The sequence below is a fragment of the Panthera tigris genome, chromosome F3 (genome assembly GCF_018350195.1).
Source record: "Panthera tigris isolate Pti1 chromosome F3, P.tigris_Pti1_mat1.1, whole genome shotgun sequence".
In the NCBI taxonomy this organism is placed as follows: Eukaryota; Metazoa; Chordata; class Mammalia; order Carnivora; family Felidae; genus Panthera; species Panthera tigris.
Genome location: NC_056678.1, coordinates 57,964,095 through 57,980,717, shown reverse-complemented (window position 1 = coordinate 57,980,717; position 16,623 = coordinate 57,964,095). Strand labels below are relative to the sequence as shown.

Sequence of the window (16,623 nt, the reverse complement as noted above, 5' to 3'; positions counted from 1 at the left end):
AGCAGCCTTTCTCATTCCATCTGTGGTCTCCTCTCTGACTTTTCCATCAGCAACTATCCGCAGGCAGCAGTTGCTTAGGTTAAACTTTCCGCAAACTCCTCCCTCGGAAGCAAGCGGGAAATCGAAGGCCAAGCGATTTTGATAGAAGGCATTGTGCATTTTGGTTTTCTGCTTGGCTAGTAAGTTAAGAGCTCTGGCAGTTTCATTGGTTATAATTTCTACAGCTACTTGCCGTCTGATTATGCAGTTTGGCGCATAAATGGGAGTGCGGTAGCCCCAGGACCCATCCTCTGCCCAGGCAGAAGGGCCAAATATTGAATTACATACTCGGGAGGCCATTCGTCATCTTTCCAACTGCCAGTTTGTAGGACATGTCATTTCCTTTGAGTCTCCCTGTCTCCCTACACTTGGACTCCCAAATGTCCCCCTCTGGCAAGTGGGATCAGGAAGAAAGATGGACAAATAGTTCCCAGCACACATGACCTTGACCACCCTGAGGGAAGGAAGTACTGTACAGGCTGTGCTTCCACATACGCAGTCTAGTCCCCCTGGGGCCCGCCATTCGATGGCTCCATTGACATTGTCCCAGGCTTCTTGGAGATGAGAAGTTACACAAGGGGTGGGGATGTGGCTCAAGGTGATGTGGGGTCCCCCCACCATTGGGTTTCCCGGGAAGTTGAGTTATAAAATCTTTGGCCTAGGCATCTTCAGCTTCCAACAGAAGCAGTGAACTTCCTTCCCCACCGGGCAAGACAGGTTTTTTTTTTTTTCCCCAATAATTGAGGCTTTGAGGAGTCAAACCCCGGTAGTAGGACTGGGGTATTCTGTCCCATTATAAGACTCACGGGGATCTAATTCTCTAGCCTCCCATGGCCATTGATCCCCCATGCTGATACCAACGAAGCATCCTATCCCCAAAAGTCGGGTGAGTGCTGACAGAAACTTCTCACCATATTCCCAGCCGGTGGAGGCGGCCTCTGCCGAGTCTATGGTGAACAGTAGAGCAAGCGTCACAATAAGAAACAAGGGTGACAGTGCATCACAGTAAGGGAACAGATATAGCAAATAAGAACAGTCTGTCTGTTCCACCGGACCACGATTCCTCAAGCTTCTGCCGGGCATAGGTAAGTCAGCTTCCGGAGCGACTAAAGCAGGGCTGCGGCGTCCAGGGCCTCTGGGGTCGCAGACTGCTTCTCAGTATGGTGAGCTTGCGCGGTGTTGCGGGATCAGGAACGCACTCCCGGTTTCGAGATGCCGGCTTCACTCTGCTGTGGTGAATCCAGGGACCCGCCTCGGCTACCTCTACGGCCGTGGGGGTAGACGGTGAACAGGCCCCTCCAGAGGGGTCTTAGGGGTTGGACGTTCTACTCCTTCGGCCATACAGCGTCTCCTGGTTTAAAGGGTGAGCATCTGTGGTCAGACTCACAGGTCATCACTCCCTAACCCAGGTATAAGGTGGTTAGGGGAGAGTCAAGAGCCCGCATCTATCGCCTTAGGGTTAGATTGCCTGTCTTATTTAGATCCCCCCTGCTTATGCCCTGGATAATGGGGGGAGGGTGCCCATAAAGGATTTTATATGGGAGAACCCCATCTGCTTCTTCAGCCTCCCACCTGCAGCTACAGTCTGCCTCCCTGAAAGTCCCTTCTCTCTCCCCGCCTGATGTTAACCCTTTCCCTAATCAGAGGGACTCCGTTATGCTCTCTGCACCCTCCTAACAACGACCCGCACGCCACCCTCCAACTGGGGCAGTGTGAGCCCAGGACACATAGCTACAACCGCCCCCTCCCGCTGCCTCCCCATGGAGCAGCCCAGCCATCTAGCATGTGCCAGCATATGGCAGGTGCACAAAGCTTATTTGCTGAATAAGTGAGTGACCACATTTGGGTGTAGAGCCACCTCGGGTGATTACTGAAAGTGCGGATTTGCTGTCCTGGTCCTCATAACTGTTATTACTGAGTTGGTAGGTCCCCTGCGTGTTTGCCATGAGCCATGACGGTGTCCCCCCGGCCACCCTCCTGAGAGCCCTGAGCTTTCCCAGGGGTCTTCAAGCTGCCGGTTTGTCCTTTGAACACTGTGCACAGAGGAGTTGATGGGACTTCCTCTGCAACCCCAGGTTGCAAATAAGACCAGGCTGGATATTGGGAAACGAGGCCACGGGGCAAACTTAACCGAGTTCAGGGTGAAAGTGCAAAGTCCTCCTCGTCTGGAATGGCAGGAAAAAGAAAGCTACAAACAGACCTTTTCCTGCCACCTCGGAGCCACCTGCCTCAGATAAGCTGCTCTGGAACCCCTGCTCCCACCCCAGCTCTTGGGCAGCTCCAACTGGGTTTGTTTGAAGTAAAGGGAAGGCAGGGGCTCTGCTCCCATCAGGAACCTGGAAGCCATTCCCAGTGGATAAAGGATGGGTTTAGAGGGAAGAGAGGAAAACGCTAACAGTGGATGAGGAGGCAGCTGTGTCTCCCCGTCTCCCACCAGTTCCCTCCTCACCCCCACCCCCCCATAGCCGGTTGGAGTACAAGAGCACCTGGCTGGGAAAGGGGGGCATCCAAACAGACCAGGTTGGGCCACTTGCCATTGACAAAATCCAGAGGTGGAGAAGCAAGTAGGGGTGAAATGAGAAAGGAATTTATTTCAGGGAGGCCACCGCTGGGAAAAGAGTGGACTAGGACCTCCAAGGGTATCTCCAAAATGCCAAAAATGGTTCCAGGTTTATATAAGGAAAATGTGAGGCGAAAGTGGGTGGAGACAGGCAGGTAGGCAGTGAAGGTTAAGTCAGTCACGGTCTTGTCCTGGGATGCTTCGCCCACAGGGTCTTTGGCTTGAGTTGAGAGACAAGCTGGGAAGAAGAGCTCAACTAAAACGCTCGAGGTCAAAGTGAAGGCAGCCTTGGGGTGCCTGGGTGGCTCAGTGGTTAGATGTACTCTGACCCCTGTCTTCTTTCATCCCCACCCCAACTCGCCTAGGTTTTCTTTCCCTCCCGGCACATGTCCATGGGTCACAGACAGCCGGTTGACTTTCAGCTAGGGGCACCTGGGGAAGGAGCACACTCAACATCCTGCACACTCAGTTCTTAACACACTGCATATTTGATCTTCCAAATATGCCTCTGAAGCAGGTATTACTTCCTCTACTTTACAAAAGAAACCAAACCGAACCCTGAAATTCAAAGGCGTTGTGGAACTTGTCCAAGGTTACACGGCTAGAGGATTGGAAGCCGGTTTGTCTGATTCCAGTGTTTTTTCTGTGATGCTGGGCAGCTTCCTGCTAGCCTCAGGGCTTGGGCTTGGGCACCTGGCCCCTGGCCCCTGGGATGAAGCATGGGGGTCTGGCTCCAGGGAAACAGTTACCAGTCAAGGGGAACAGTAACTGTGGCTGCAGAAACCAACCACACCAAGGAAGTGAGGCAAATATGGTAAATGCAACCACACTGACTTGGGGTCACAGATCCCTTCCCCGGCCCAGCCCCATCCTGCCCTCTGTGTGGGGCGCTGCGATTGGATGAGGTGCCACAAAATGTGGGACATCCCAGTTGGGTAGGGGCAGCTGCAGCCTGTGGTGAAAGAATTCACCCGAAGCAGAACAAAAGACTTCACTGCCCACACCTCATGGGAGCAGCAGGCAGGGCAGCAAAGGAGAGACTGTCGGTCTCCAAGCAGTGGTGGGGAGGCGGGGCTATAGTCACAGGACTGAGTGAGCAAGTATGGGGACCTATGTAATTTTCGCTTTTTTGGCCAGTTAGGGCCTGTGGCCATTCTGGGGTGGGTGTGCTTAGTGAGCCTGTTTGCATGCCGCTCTCTGGTCGCCGGGGGCCCTTTGGCCTCGCTCAAGATTCCATCACTCAAGTTTGCATCGCTGAAGCCTGTTGCCTAAAAGCAGCCTCTACACTCTGTGCCCTGCCTTTGGTAAAGCAGCATCTAAGCAATCTCAGCATCTCAAACATTCGTGGTATGACGGGCTGGTGAATACCTCAAGTCTCGTGTCGCAGTTTCTAACTAAGGCCTTCTTGGATCACGTTATTGGGACCAGGAATGCGAGCTGGATGTGATTGCGGTGGAAGTTCCCTCTTCCTCGCGGTCACTCGCGGTGAAGGAGTCCGAGTGAACCGCGAGTGAGCGGCAGCTCCAAGTGGCTGAAAGAGCACAGCGTGGGACCCGGTTTCACGGCCTCCTGGCCCCAGAATCAAATATAAGGATGGGGTCAACCCGGCCGGCACAGCGCCTCATCGCTGGTCGACCGCCTCCTGGTCCTCCTCTCCGATGCCGCCGTGGGGCTGCAGAGCTGAGACCCGTGGAGCAGGCAGCGTGCTGGGGAGCACGTGAAATCTGTGGGAGCACGAGGAATCCCGCGGAGCACGTGGAATCCTGGGGGAGGCGCGGACTTCAGTGGAGCACGTGCAATCCCCGGGAGCAGGTGCAACCCCAGGGAGCCCGCAGAATCCCGGGGAGCACGTGGAATCCCGGGGAGCACGTGGAATCCCGGGGAGCACGTGGAATCCCGGGCTTGTGGGACCGGGGGCATGGCTCCCTGACTTACTGAAATGAAAGCGCCCAAAGTGAAATTCAAACTGGCTTTGGCATGGAAAAATAGCGGCAATGAAGGAAGTTCGTAAATAACTTCCATGCTCTTTTTCTCCTTAATGCTCAAGATCTCAAAACACACAACCCATCATTCACAACGGAGAGTGCCCCTGCTTCCTGGCTCCGAGGGTGGGCATGGTAAGAATACCCAACTCCGGGCTCTTTCAACAAGGGAGGAAGATAAACACCGACAGTGTTTTTTCCAGCAGGTGAGTCCCTTGCAAAGCAGCCCAAAAAGGTGTTAGCTCACCCCTTTCTATTTCTGCAGTGATTCCAAACGTCTCTCTCTCTCTCGTAGGGAGGGAAACAAAACCAGATGACTTCCCTCCATTTTGAATGAGGAAAGCAGGTCTGGGCAGAAGGCCTTTGCTCTGGAATTAAAGGAAGGGTTTGTTCTTAGTTCCCTCTGCACTTTCGCTCTCATTTCTGTGTAAACTTTGAACCAGCCGCACTTGTTTACAGCCTTGTCTACGGGTTATGCAAGCAAATCACCTGAGAAATGCCTGTAGAAAAACCAAAAAAAACCCCAAAAACCAGCAGAGCCAGCCCTGGAGGTGTTGAGTTCTGACCCTAATTTGTGTCCTAGATGGAGCTGCAGTCTGGAAGGTGCTGGGCACCCCCTCCGGGGAGATCCTGCCTAGTGCGTCCAGCAACCAAATCTCTGTTCTGCCCTTTCTTCCTCCTCCAGGCCCTGCCCTTTGTGGCTCTTGCACCTAGGGGGCTCTGGCCCTGAGCCTTCCGGAAAATCTGAGGATACCTCCTTTCCCCTTGGCTATGAAGGTCACGGGGGGTGGTTTGGTTCAAAAACCTCGCCTCCTAAAAAGGAAAAAAAAAAAAATCCCACATATTATGATTTTTTCCCACGTTTCCCCATGAACGGTTGAGGGAGTTTGAGATTGTTTTTCTCAGGCTTTTGGCCAAACCACAGAATCTCTCAAAGACATCCTTTCCAAGATGCGGAGGGTATTTGACCCCTTTAATTCTGAACATCATTTGTATTTTAAAATTAATTTACAGGAAGATCTATACAGTTTTCAAAACATTTTGGGGGGGGGGATGGCATCACAAAGTTAAATTCAGTTGGTCAGTCCTGCAGAGTCAGGAGCGGGGGTTGGGGGCGGGAAGACATCATAGGTACAAACTCCAAAACAGCAGCTGCCTGAGTCTAAAACTCCTGTGAGGCTCTCCCAGCCCCACGGCCATCTTCTGCTGAGGGCACCGCCATGCCCAGGAGGACCCGGGGAAGGCACAGGAGGCCTGAGCTCCAGTTTTGCTTCTGGGTGCTTCTTGCTGACACATGTCACTTGGAGGCTGTCTGACAAAGAACATGTGCTGGGCAGAGGCACAGCAGGGTGATGCGGAAGGGGCTGAAGACATCAAGGTCCCCCAATTCCAGCTTTGCTCTATGCCCAACAGCAGGTTGCCACACATGACCTCCGAACCGCCTGATGATCCCAGAACCACTCCGGTTCTCTTTACCTTCCTGTAATGGCGGTGATTTATAATAAATCTATAGTTGGTCTTAGTCCTTGTTCTGGACACAAGCTCCTAAAACCCTTCTGGAATTTTTTTTTTAACTTTATTCATTTTGACAGAGAGAGGAAGCGAGAGAATGAATCCCAAGCAGGCTCTGCACAGTCAGCGCGGAGCCAGACGCGGGGCTTGAACCCACAAAACGTGAGATCATGACCTGAGCCAAAAGCAAGGGTCAGCCGCTCTACCGACTGAGCCACCCAGGTGCCCCGCCTTCTGGAATCTGGAGAGCAGGCAAGGTGTCTTTTGTTACGCTAATGAGGAAGCCCCCAGGTAACCTGAGGTTTGGGGCAGGTTGCCCGAAGATTACGTGGTTGGAACTTTCCACTTCCCTCCAGACTCCCGGGAGAGGAAAGGGGATGCAGATTGAATTGTTACTAATTGCTAATGATTTAATCAATTGTCCTACGTAAAGAAGCCTCTGTGAAAACAGGGTTCGGAGATCTTGCAGGTTGGGAGCACACGGAGATCTGCGGAGAGAGGCGTTTGGAGAGGCATGGGAGCTCTGTGCCCGTACCTTGCCCTACGCATCGCTTCCGTCCAGCTGCTTCTGAGTGTATCTTTTATTTTTTTTAATGTTTGTTTATTTTTGAGAGAGAGAGAGAGAGAGAGAGAGAGAGAGAGCGAGCATGAGCAGGGCAGGGGCACAGAGAGAGGGAGACACAGAATCTGAAGCAGGCTCCGGGCTCTGAGCTATCAGCACAGAGGGCTCGAACCCACGAACCATGAGATCATGACCCGAGCCGGAAGTTGGATGCTTAATTGACTGAGCCACCCAGCCGCCCCGAGTTCTATCCTTTTATAATATAGAGGTAATCTAGTGAGTAAAATGTCTCTCAGAAAATACAGGTCCTATATTTTCCTCTCAAACTCCTCAGCCCTTTACCCTGGGAGGGGGGTGCTTGCAGTCCTGGGGGCACTGGTTGGCTGCAGCCTCCTCTGCCTGGCAAAGTAAGAAACCACCTTCCTTTTTTATACCCAGCCTCTATCTTCGAGTTACATGTTTTGGCTCTGGAGCACAAAGGCTGGTTTTGAACAATGGGAGGTTCTGGAAATGTTCACTTATAACAAACACGTGAGCTGGAAACCTTTCCTGCTGGGTTTCTAGACAACCCCCTGCCTCCACCCCTCCCCCCTCCCCTTGGGCCTTGGAGGGGCACTAGGCTCCTTGTGCTGCCTGACTGGCCCTCACCTGCTGCACAAGTTAGCCTTGGCGGGAGGCTGAGGGAGTCTCTCCGAGGCAAGGCCAGAAAGTGAGGGGTGAGAAGAACTCGTTACACACAGAAACATTACACAAATTGAGGGTTTTATTTACATAACAGGGCAAGAAAAGGATACAAAAGAAGCCTCTTTCAAGCGTGTAATAGCAAAGCTCTAAAACTCAATTCCCAGTAGGGCGTGGACCCTGATGTTAAAAAAACAAAACTGAGGACAGAGAACAGGTGATAGGGGGATCTGCCACACGGGTGCCCGGTGGCCAGGGAGGTGAACACTCGCCGGGGAGGCTGAGCGGCTTGGAGAAGTTCATCTTCTGTACACAAGAATCTGGCTCCCAGGACAATCCCTGCGAGGTTTCGCCTTAAGAAATTTCTGGGTTAATTCTTAACCAGGCTGTATGAGTTTTAGGGTCAAATGTGTCTGGTCTGACAGTGTCTCCAGTTTGGGAGTGGGGTAGGGAAGGTCTTCCCTGGACAGGCCCTGGCAGCTCTAGTCCCTTTCTGGGTCACACTTCCATCCCCCCAGGGGACTCAGTGAGCTTCTCAGCCCCCCCACCCCCACCCCCTGGGGAGGGGCATCCTTCAAGTTCACGGCAGGCTGCTTCCTCCCGTCCCCCTTCTGTCACTGGTGGGCCGGACAGGCCTGCCTGGCTCTCCCACTAAACCGCGTGTCTCCCCCCGGTCCCAGCGTGACCAGGCAAGCTATATTTATCTTACATGTGTGAAAATGTGCCATTATCAACTTTCCTCATTTGAGTTAAAACAAGACTGTCTGTTTTCTCTTTTCCTCACAAATACTAATGGTCCAGGAACCGGATCCAAGTTCATCTGCAACGTGGGTTTCCAGAACGTGAGGCTGAGTCCAGCTACAACTTCCTCCTCCACCCATTCCTTTTTCTGTCCCCGTCTGTCTGCCCACCTTCTTCACTTCCGGGGGCCACCTCGTCGGCTTGACCGGGCGAGGCGTGAACCCGGAGACCTCCTTTGCGGAGTCTGGGAAACTTGTCGGGGCCACAGGCAGGTGTTAATACCCATTCTACAGACTGATCAGCAGCCATCACTTCGGACCTCTGGATATTCTGGAAACAGATGGAACGGTGGCCCATCACGAGGGGTATGGGAAGAGGAGCCTCCTCTCCTTTCACCTCCCCGGCCAACGGTCCAATGGCAGTCCGTGGGTTGTCCTGGGGACAAACCTGGCAGCAAACGACAAGGATGCTACACGGGCAGCCGGTGAGAGAGCTCATGGGCCTCGGAGGGTTTTTCAGCGCCAGCCATGGCACCTCCAGCCGCCCAGCCTCCCTGGTCCCTACGCAGAGCCGGAAGCCCAGCCCACCTAAGATTTCCCAGCACTGGTACACCAGACCCGGCCCCCATCCTGCCACTTCTCCTGTCCACCATCTTTCTTGTCTACCTCCAACACACCTGTCTCCTACTTCCTGGCTCCTCCTCTAAATCGCACACTTCCCCTGCCAGGCCTCGCGTCTCCTTCTCTCCCGAGACAAAGTGCCCTCGGTGGCTTGGCACAGAGGCACGGACAGCCGTGGGGAGTAGGCGATGGTGCCCAGCAGTGGAGTCAGGACGCCCACCGTGCCACAGGCGTGCGGCTCCAAACACGCAGCCACACTGGGCTGGCCTGGGCACAACGCGGGCACTCCCTCCAGCGACCTGTGCAACCCAGCCTGTATGTGCACTTGGACTCCCTCCTTGCCTCATCACCAGCGGCTGCGTGCTGGTGTCACAGGAGGGTGGGAATCACAAGCTTTATCTACTTTAAACAGTCACCCGTCTCATCAACAGTCTCAGAAGCATCACGTCTCATCAACAGTCTTAGAAGCATCACGACCTTCACGGAGAGTTTCCTTCCTTGCTTCTTGGTGACAAAGGGGTGGAGGAAGAGATGGGGCCCAGCCAGCCAGACGGCGCCTCTGCTGCCCTGGGAACCGAGGGCAAACCATAACCCCAAACCGAACACGGGCCTCACTCTGCGGGATCGTCCGTCGGAGCCACGCGTGTCCTAGAGTCATGAGAAGCTCAGCAGATGGGCAGGGATGTTCCATTCACAGCATTCATCCAATTCAACAAAGAAAGCCATTGTCTTCCCCCAGGGGTTTTGCGGGTTCGGGTCTGAAATGGTCCCGGATTCACAGGCTCCCGGAGCAGGAGAGCGTCCATCCTTTCTCCAGCGCGCGCGTCCCCATGGCGCCCACTAGCGGACGAACGAGACCACGCTGGTGGCTACCCCGAATGGGGCGGAGTAGGCCGCGGCGAAGCCCTGCAGGCCGATGACAACGTAGCGGCACCCTTTGGTGATGACCTTCCCAACATTCTATTTTTAAGAGAAGAGAAAAGCAAAGGGGTTGGGTTAGGCACCTCGTAATCCCTCATACACAACAGTGACCCGCGCAAAGGGTGACCCGCGCAGAGAATCATGGTGCCTCTTTCCCTCAGGGCAGATTAGCAAGTGAGGCGTCTCCACATCCGCCCCCCACAGAAGAACAGGTAGGGACTCAGAACAGACGTCATCATCCCGCAAAGCAGTTCAAGGCGATGTGTGTTTCCAGCTGATTCAGACATCTTGGGAACAGGAGGCAGGCTGCTAGTTCTAAGACCAGACCAGTTTTCTTTCCTCTTTTTTTTCATTAAAAAAAATTTCGCGGGGCTCGAACTCCCGGACCGTGAGATCATGACCCGAGCCGAAGTCGGAGTTTAACCTGACTGAGCCACCCAGGCGCCCCTCCTCTTTTTTTTCAAAGTAGGCTCCACACCCAATGTGGGGCTTGAACTCTGAGATCAAGAGTCACATGCTCTACTCACTGAGCCAGCCAGGCGCCCCTGGTTTTGTTCTATTTTTTATTTATCTTTGTTTCATTTCTCCCCTGTGGTGATTTGTTTTGAGAGAGGGAGCGCACCCACGCTATCAACGCAGAGCCCCACGTGGGGCTCGATCTCCCGAAGTGTGAGACCATGACCTGTGGCCAAAATCGGGAGGTGGATGCCCCACTGACCGAGCCACCCAGGTGCCCTTTGTTTTGTTTTTTAAACCAAAGTGCACTCTTCTTCTCTGTTCCAGCCAAGTTACCGCATCATCTGAAGGCTGGGTCAACTCGCCTAATCTGAAAGCCCACTCGGTCCTCCCTGTCTCCAGGGCACAACCCACACCTTTGTGTCTAAAGACTCCTGCTGTTCTCTGATTGCTGCATCCCTCAGTGCAATTATAAACTCCTTGAGGTGCGTCAGTCCATTAAGCATCTGGACTTTGGCTCAGGTCATGATCTCGAGGCTCAGGTCATGATCTCGAGGCTCAGGTCATGATCTCGCGGTCAGTGGGTTTGAGCCCCGGGTCCGGCTCTGTGCTGACAGCTCGGAGCCCGGAGCTGGCTTCCGATTCCGTGTCTCCCTCTCTCTCTCTGCCCCTCCCCCACTTGCACTTATGGGCGTGTGCTCACTCTCGCTCTCTCTCAAAAATAGTAAATAAACATTAAAAAAACCCCAACAACTCCTTGAGGGTAGGATGACACCAGGCTTTCTTGCTACCCACTCTTTTTCTGCAAGGCATGGTGCTAGACAGGGGCCATCAAGGGATTCGAATGGAATCGCAACAGGAAAAATGGAGCCGGCTACCACCCACTAATCCTGATGTGCTGTTACCCGCCCGCCCCTATCCCCGTACCTCTCCCAGCTTCCCTCATCATTCTGGATGATGTCAACATCCATGGAGGTGACCTAGACCCCACCACACGCCTTGTCTTCTGGCCCCCTGACTTTTCCAACTCCAGTAAGCACCTAAAACTCCCGGTTTCACTTAAAATCCCTGATCTCAATCCCAAACCTCACTTCCAACACCGCCCAGCAAACCTACTCTGCCGATCTGGTAGGCTGACTCTCCCTCCCTCCCCGATGAAGGGACTTTCTTGTGCTCATTACTGTATCCCCAGCACCCGGAAAGGGCCTGGGTCTTTCTTTCGGAAACTCTTAGGCTAAATGAGGAGCCCTGGGAGATATTTGGGTAAAATCCATGGCTTCTCTAGACACGGATTCCTGGCATACTGCCCTGCGGACTTCTCACTGAGACATCAGGGTGCATGCGTGGGACGGGGGGTGACGTGATGTTGCTAAGAGAGCCATCTCTGTTATTGAGTAGTAAGATTCGGTGGGAGAATTTTACTTGCCTCCTTGAGATAACAATAACAAAGGCAACTGTTCTCTGGGAGCAAGTTAACAGTCCTCTGTAAGCAATGCCACCAGAATCACGGATGGCCTGCATTACACTTGACATTTTTGGTATCTGCGCATCCATTTTCCTCAGCCTGCTACTTTCAAAAATTGCCGGGCACATCATTTTTCTAATTTAGAAAAAAGTCACCAAGGGGCACCTGGGTGGCTCAGTCAGTTGAGCGTCCGACTTCGGCTCAGGTCATGATCTCATGGTTCATGAATTCAAGCCCCGTGTCGGGCTCTGTGCTAACAGCTCAGAGCCTAGAGCCTGCTTCGGATTCTGTGTCTCCCTCTCCCTCTGCCCCTCTCCTGCTCGCACTCTGTTTCCTTCTGTCTCAAAAATAAACATTAAAAATTTTTTAGAAAAAAGCTACTAAAATAGCTCATTAGCTGGAACACTGTCAGAGCAGATTGGAGGAAAGTGATACAGAGAAATGTAAAATACCTATTAACGACCAGTTGATTTAACACCAGTCATGTGAGGGACGTTTTGAACTCTTTGACCTGAGTCAAGTTTTCAACCCAAATAATCTCTCCAGAGAAGTGTTGAGACATGGGGGAGCACAGGGCAGCGTGGCAGGCTGAATAACGCCCCCCAATTCCAAGAATCTGTGCCTATGTGGCCCTTATGTGGCAAAAGGGACTTTGCGGATATGATTAAAAAATTTTAATGTTTATTTATTTTTGAGAGAGAGAGAGAGAGAGAGAGCGCATGAGCAGAGAGAGGGAAACAGAATCTGAACCAGGCTGCAGGCTCTAAGCTGTCAGCACAGAACCCAACGCGGGGCTTGAACCCATAAACCGCGAGATCATGACCTGACTGTCGTCAGCTGCATAACCAACTGAGCCACCCAGGCGCCCCCCGCAGATGTGATTAAATTAAGGGTCTTGAGATGGGGAGGTGGTCCTGGATTATCCAAGTGGGCCCAATCCTTTTAAGAAACCCCATATATTTAAAAGGATCCGAAGAAAGACAACAGTCCTTACAAGAGGGACACAGGAGGGGTCAGACGGAAAGCAATGTAATGACAGAGGCAGAGGGAGAGGGAGAGATTTGCGGACGATGCAGTGCTGGCTGTGATGGAGGATGTGGAAGCTTTGGAAGCTAGAACGAGCGAAGAGCCTGGTTCTTCCCTGCAGGCCCCACGGGGCCCAGCCTGCAGACTTCGGCGCAGTGAGACTGATTTCAGGCTCCTGGCCTCCAGACCCGCACAATTTGTGCTATGACCTAAACCATGGCGCTGGTGGTAATCTGTTAGAGCTGTCATAGGATGCCAGGCTTTTGGGGGTTCTCTGGTATTCAACTAACCCCCAGGGAAGACAGGGATTCCCTGTGCACTTCTGGTTAAAAAAACAAACAAACAAACAAACAAAACCTAGCTGCCCACAAAGATCATTTCCCCTGAATATAAAGACCAAGCCTTCAGTTTTGAAATGTGGTCAGGACGCAGGCACAAAGCTGAGGTGGGCAATCAGCTACAGACTTGAGGTTTTTTCTGAGTTACAGCTCATTAAAACCTAACCAGAGGGGCGCCAGGGTGGCTCAGGCGGTTAAACGTCAGGCTTCGGCTCAGGTCATGATCTCACGGTTCTTGAGTTTGAGCCCCGCGTCGGGCTCTCTGCTGTCAGTGCAGAGCCCGCTTAGGATCCTCGGTCTCCCTCTGTCTCTCTCTCAAAAATAAAGGAACATTAAAAAGCAATAAAAGCTGGAGCATTTGGGTGACTCAGTCGGTCAAGCAGCCGGCTCTTGGTTTTGGCTCAGGTCATGATCTCGCAGTTTGTAAGTTTGAGCCCTGCATCAGGCTCCTGGCTGAGGCTGTGAAGCCTGCTTGGGATTCTCTCTCTCCCTCTCTCTCTGCCTCTCCCACTGCTCATGATCTCTCTCTCTCTCTCTCCCTCAAAAATAAATAAACATAAAAAGGAGCATAAACATAATCAGGAAAGAAACAGTCACAGGGGGTCTCTCCTTCACCCCCTGAAATAACAGCCAACAGTCACAAGAGCCCTTCCACACGCCAGGTGTGCTCAGAGATCTCTGCGTGGACAAACTCATTTACTCCTTGCCACGACCCTAGTCTTATCCCATGTTACAGATGAGGAAACTGAGGCAAAGAGATGGGCATAGCCACCAACAGGTGGTGGGGGCAGGGGCTTGAGCCTGGCAGTCTGGCTCCAATGCCCCTGTCCTTACCTGCTTGCTACCTAGAGCATGAGGACATTTTTCTCCCTCTTGAGCTGAAGGTTATTCCAGGACCGACACTTCCTCTTTCTGACCCTCTCCTAGCTGCCTGATGACCACGCTGTCCACACAGAACCTGATGTGGAGCTTGAATGCACGAACTAGGAGATCATGACTTGAGCTGAAACCAACTACTCAACTGACTGAGCCACCCAAGCACCCCCAATGCAACCTCTCACCTTTTTTTTTTTTTTTTTTAATTTTTTAAAAATAAAACTTCCCCCCGGGTCATGAGCTCACCGTTCTCGAGGTCGAGCCCCGCATCAGGCTCGGAGCCTGGCGTTTACTTCGAATTCTGTGTCTCCCTCTCTCTCTCTGCCCCTCCCCCACTAGTGCTCTGTCTCTCTCAAAAATAAATAAACACTTAAAAAAAAAAAAAAAAAGAAAACGTCCTGAGCTTTCCAACCTCCTGAGGACTCTGTACCATGCGGCTCCATGGCGGTGCCCCAACTATGCCAGGATCTCCCCGGGAGGTGTGGACTTCACTGGGGCAGGACTGCTCTGTATCTATTTTTGCATCTCCAGTGGTTAGCACAATCCCTGCACGTGGCGAGCTCCCAGAAACCACCTCCAAGGGCCACCCTGTGACCCGAGCTGTGCACATTACCACTTCACCAGCTGAGGCAAATGATGGCTTGCTTCCTTGTGCTCCACTGAGACCAGGAAGAGCGAGAGGAGTCCTAGCGCGACTCCGAGCTGGAAAGTCCCGACTTGACAGTTTTTAGTAATAACACGTACCACTGCCTGCTCGTGCACTGTCCCCAAAGCTGCTGACTGCTTTTTACAGGGGATAATAAACCGAAGTTCCTGGGAGTGGAGACTGGATGGTTTTAGATATGATAAGAGGCCACTGGATGACACAGATAATGAGGCAGTAAAAAGCAGATAGCGCCTTCGGCCAGGACACCGTGACTTCTGTGACAGTCTTCTGTGTGGCCCGGTCCCGCCCCAGGGAGCGGACTCAGCAGCAGCTGCAAGTGATTCCAGGCAGAGGCACTTGGGCACCTCAGGCTCTGATCTCTGAGGACACTGTCATTTTATCCCATATTCCTATTCTCTCGCTCTCCCCCTCTCTGTCTCACCCCTTCCTCCTCCCCTGCCCCCACCCAAGGCAAAAGGCATGTCTGCAGGCCCCAGAATACACCCACAGCCGGCTGGGAGAAGAGAAAAGGAGATCCAACAAGTGCCTATGTACGTATCTGTTGAGCTCCCAGGCCCTGGAAATAACCGTGGGAATATTTGGGGGTCATAACCCAAACAGCTCTCAGCTGGAGGGACACCCTGGCCAGCACTGTTGGCAGAGAACAGATGAACTGGCCCCCAACTCCCTACTTGCCAGCTGGGTCGCCTTCTACAAGTCCCCTAACCACGCTAATGCCTCAGTATTCCCCATCTGTAAAATAGGGAATTCTGTCCCACCAACTGGACAAGGGAGGTTAAGCCTCACGGGGATCAGAGCCACCGGGAATGTCGGGACCCGCTGGAAATGTTACCAACCCGCCAGCCCCAGAGGAGCGGATGCATCGGTGCTCCCCGAAAGCCCTGGTTTGGCCTCTGTCATTACTTGCGACTTCCTTTTCCCTCACCTCCCGGACGACAGGAGGAACACTTTCTGGTGCTCTGGTAGCGACTATTGGCGAGGGGACGCAGGGGCAGCCCGGGGAGGCTGAGCGCAGCCGGCCGGTGGGGACCCGACCCCCACCCTCGCGGCGATCGATCGCCCGGGAAGCCGGGGCCCGGGCCGCCCGCACCCCGTCCCCGCGGGCCCTACCTTGCCGTACTTCTTCAGCTTCTGCCGGTACCTCCTCTTGGGCTTCTCTCCCGGCGCCGGCTCCTCCAGCGGCTCGTAGCGCTCGGGGAGGACGGCCAGGTGCACCTTGCGCGCGCCCCGGGCGCCCGGGCGCCCCGCGCTCGCGCAGCTCGCCGCCTCGTCCCCGCGCTCCGGCTGCTCCAGGAGGGCGGCCGCCTCCTCGTCCCCCTCCGTCCGCGCTCGCCCCCGGGGCCCGCGGCGCGGGAGGCCTCTCGCCGCCTTGCTTCGGAGCCTGGCTCCCACCGTCATGCTGCCGCGGGGCCCTCCGGCGAAGGTCAGGGCTTGAAGACGCCGACCTTCGCGCCCCGCCCCCGCCGCCCGCCCCAGCCCGGACGGGGCGGGGAGGTAGGGGTGGGGGACTTGGGTGGCAACGCCCCCTGGCCGCGGGGCCCGGAATCGCGCGCTCGGCCCCACCCGCCTACCTGGCGGCCAAAGCGGGGTCGGGGGCGGGGGGGGGGGGGGGAGACCCCGAAAACTGGGCGCGCGGTGAACGTACAAAACACGTCAGCCGCAGCCGCAACGAAATAAGTGAAAACCCAAATAACGAGGCTTCACTTCCACGTTCAAAGTGGCAGAGGTGATAATAATGAAAGTAAAGACTACACCCAGTGCCGCTGAGGGCGTGGTGAGACGGTGGTGATACGACGGTACGGTGTTCATGGGATGCACGCTGGTGACCAGCTTTTGGGAAGGCGACCCGAAAATTCTCACCAAGAGTCCTGAACAAACGGCCACACCTGTCTAGGCACCTGTCGTAAGGATATAGTCAGAAACGCAAAGCTCAGTGAGTCCACGGTGGTTAATCTCAGTCTGACTCACGGCGACGAAGTGAAGCACACCAACGGGGTTGGGCAGGCTAAATTCTGGTGCAAGCCTATGGCGTCCCGTGACGCAATCATTAAAATGAGGTTTTCAGCAATATGACGGGCAGGTATGCATCTCTGCATTCCTGGTGACTCTTAACCTTCTAGGGACGCCATACTGTCTTATGCGGGTAGATATCTTTTAATTCTTGCAAGCTACACGTT

At 53.9% G+C, this 16,623-nt stretch overlaps 1 protein-coding gene across 1 annotated transcript; it reads right to left on the bottom strand.

Moving 5' to 3' along the window:
- Window positions 1-7,400: 7,400 nt before the first annotated feature.
- CF3H1orf115 (chromosome F3 C1orf115 homolog) lies at window positions 7,401-15,896 on the bottom strand. Its single transcript, XM_042976572.1, has 2 exons — window positions 15,557-15,896; window positions 7,401-9,657 (listed from the first exon to the last, which is right to left on the bottom strand). The coding sequence occupies exons 1-2, from the start codon at window positions 15,842-15,844 to the stop codon at window positions 9,538-9,540; spliced, it is 408 nt and encodes a 135-aa protein (XP_042832506.1). The 5' UTR covers window positions 15,845-15,896; the 3' UTR covers window positions 7,401-9,537.
- Between the last annotated feature and the right edge of the window lie 727 nt (window positions 15,897-16,623).